Source organism: Haliaeetus leucocephalus, unplaced genomic scaffold, assembly GCF_000737465.1.
Source record: "Haliaeetus leucocephalus isolate CR32 unplaced genomic scaffold, Haliaeetus_leucocephalus-4.0 Scaffold110, whole genome shotgun sequence".
Lineage (NCBI taxonomy): Eukaryota > Metazoa > Chordata > Aves > Accipitriformes > Accipitridae > Haliaeetus > Haliaeetus leucocephalus.
Genome location: NW_010972546.1, coordinates 2398549 through 2398811, shown reverse-complemented (window position 1 = coordinate 2398811; position 263 = coordinate 2398549). Strand labels below are relative to the sequence as shown.

Sequence of the window (263 nt, the reverse complement as noted above, 5' to 3'; positions counted from 1 at the left end):
CCAGCCCCCGGACCCCCCCACCGCAGCACCCACCTTCTTGAAGGCCTTCACCAGTTTCTTTTTATCGTAATCATCCGCGATGCCCTGGACTGTGGTGAGGGTCTTCCTGCCGTTCCGCTGCTGGATCCTTATATGGATGTAGTCCTCAGTGCCGGCAGGGAGCAGGTCATCACCCTTACTTGCATCAGCAAAGGGGTCTGCGGAGAGCGCCCGTCAGCCCCCGGCCCGCCGCCGCCCCCGCCCCTCCGCGCCCCGCATTGGCC

At 65.0% G+C, this 263-nt stretch overlaps 1 protein-coding gene across 1 annotated transcript in view; it reads right to left on the bottom strand.

Annotated features, from left to right (window-relative positions):
• The window catches only part of EIF1 (eukaryotic translation initiation factor 1), a gene marked incomplete at its 5' end in the record, with an annotated part of 991 nt that extends 778 nt beyond the window's left edge, over positions 1-213 (bottom strand). The window contains one exon of the mRNA XM_010585720.1: positions 34-213. Within this exon, the coding sequence (XP_010584022.1) occupies positions 34-213 (180 nt within the window). The remainder of the gene's footprint in view (positions 1-33) is intronic.
• Positions 214-263: the final 50 nt, after the last annotated feature.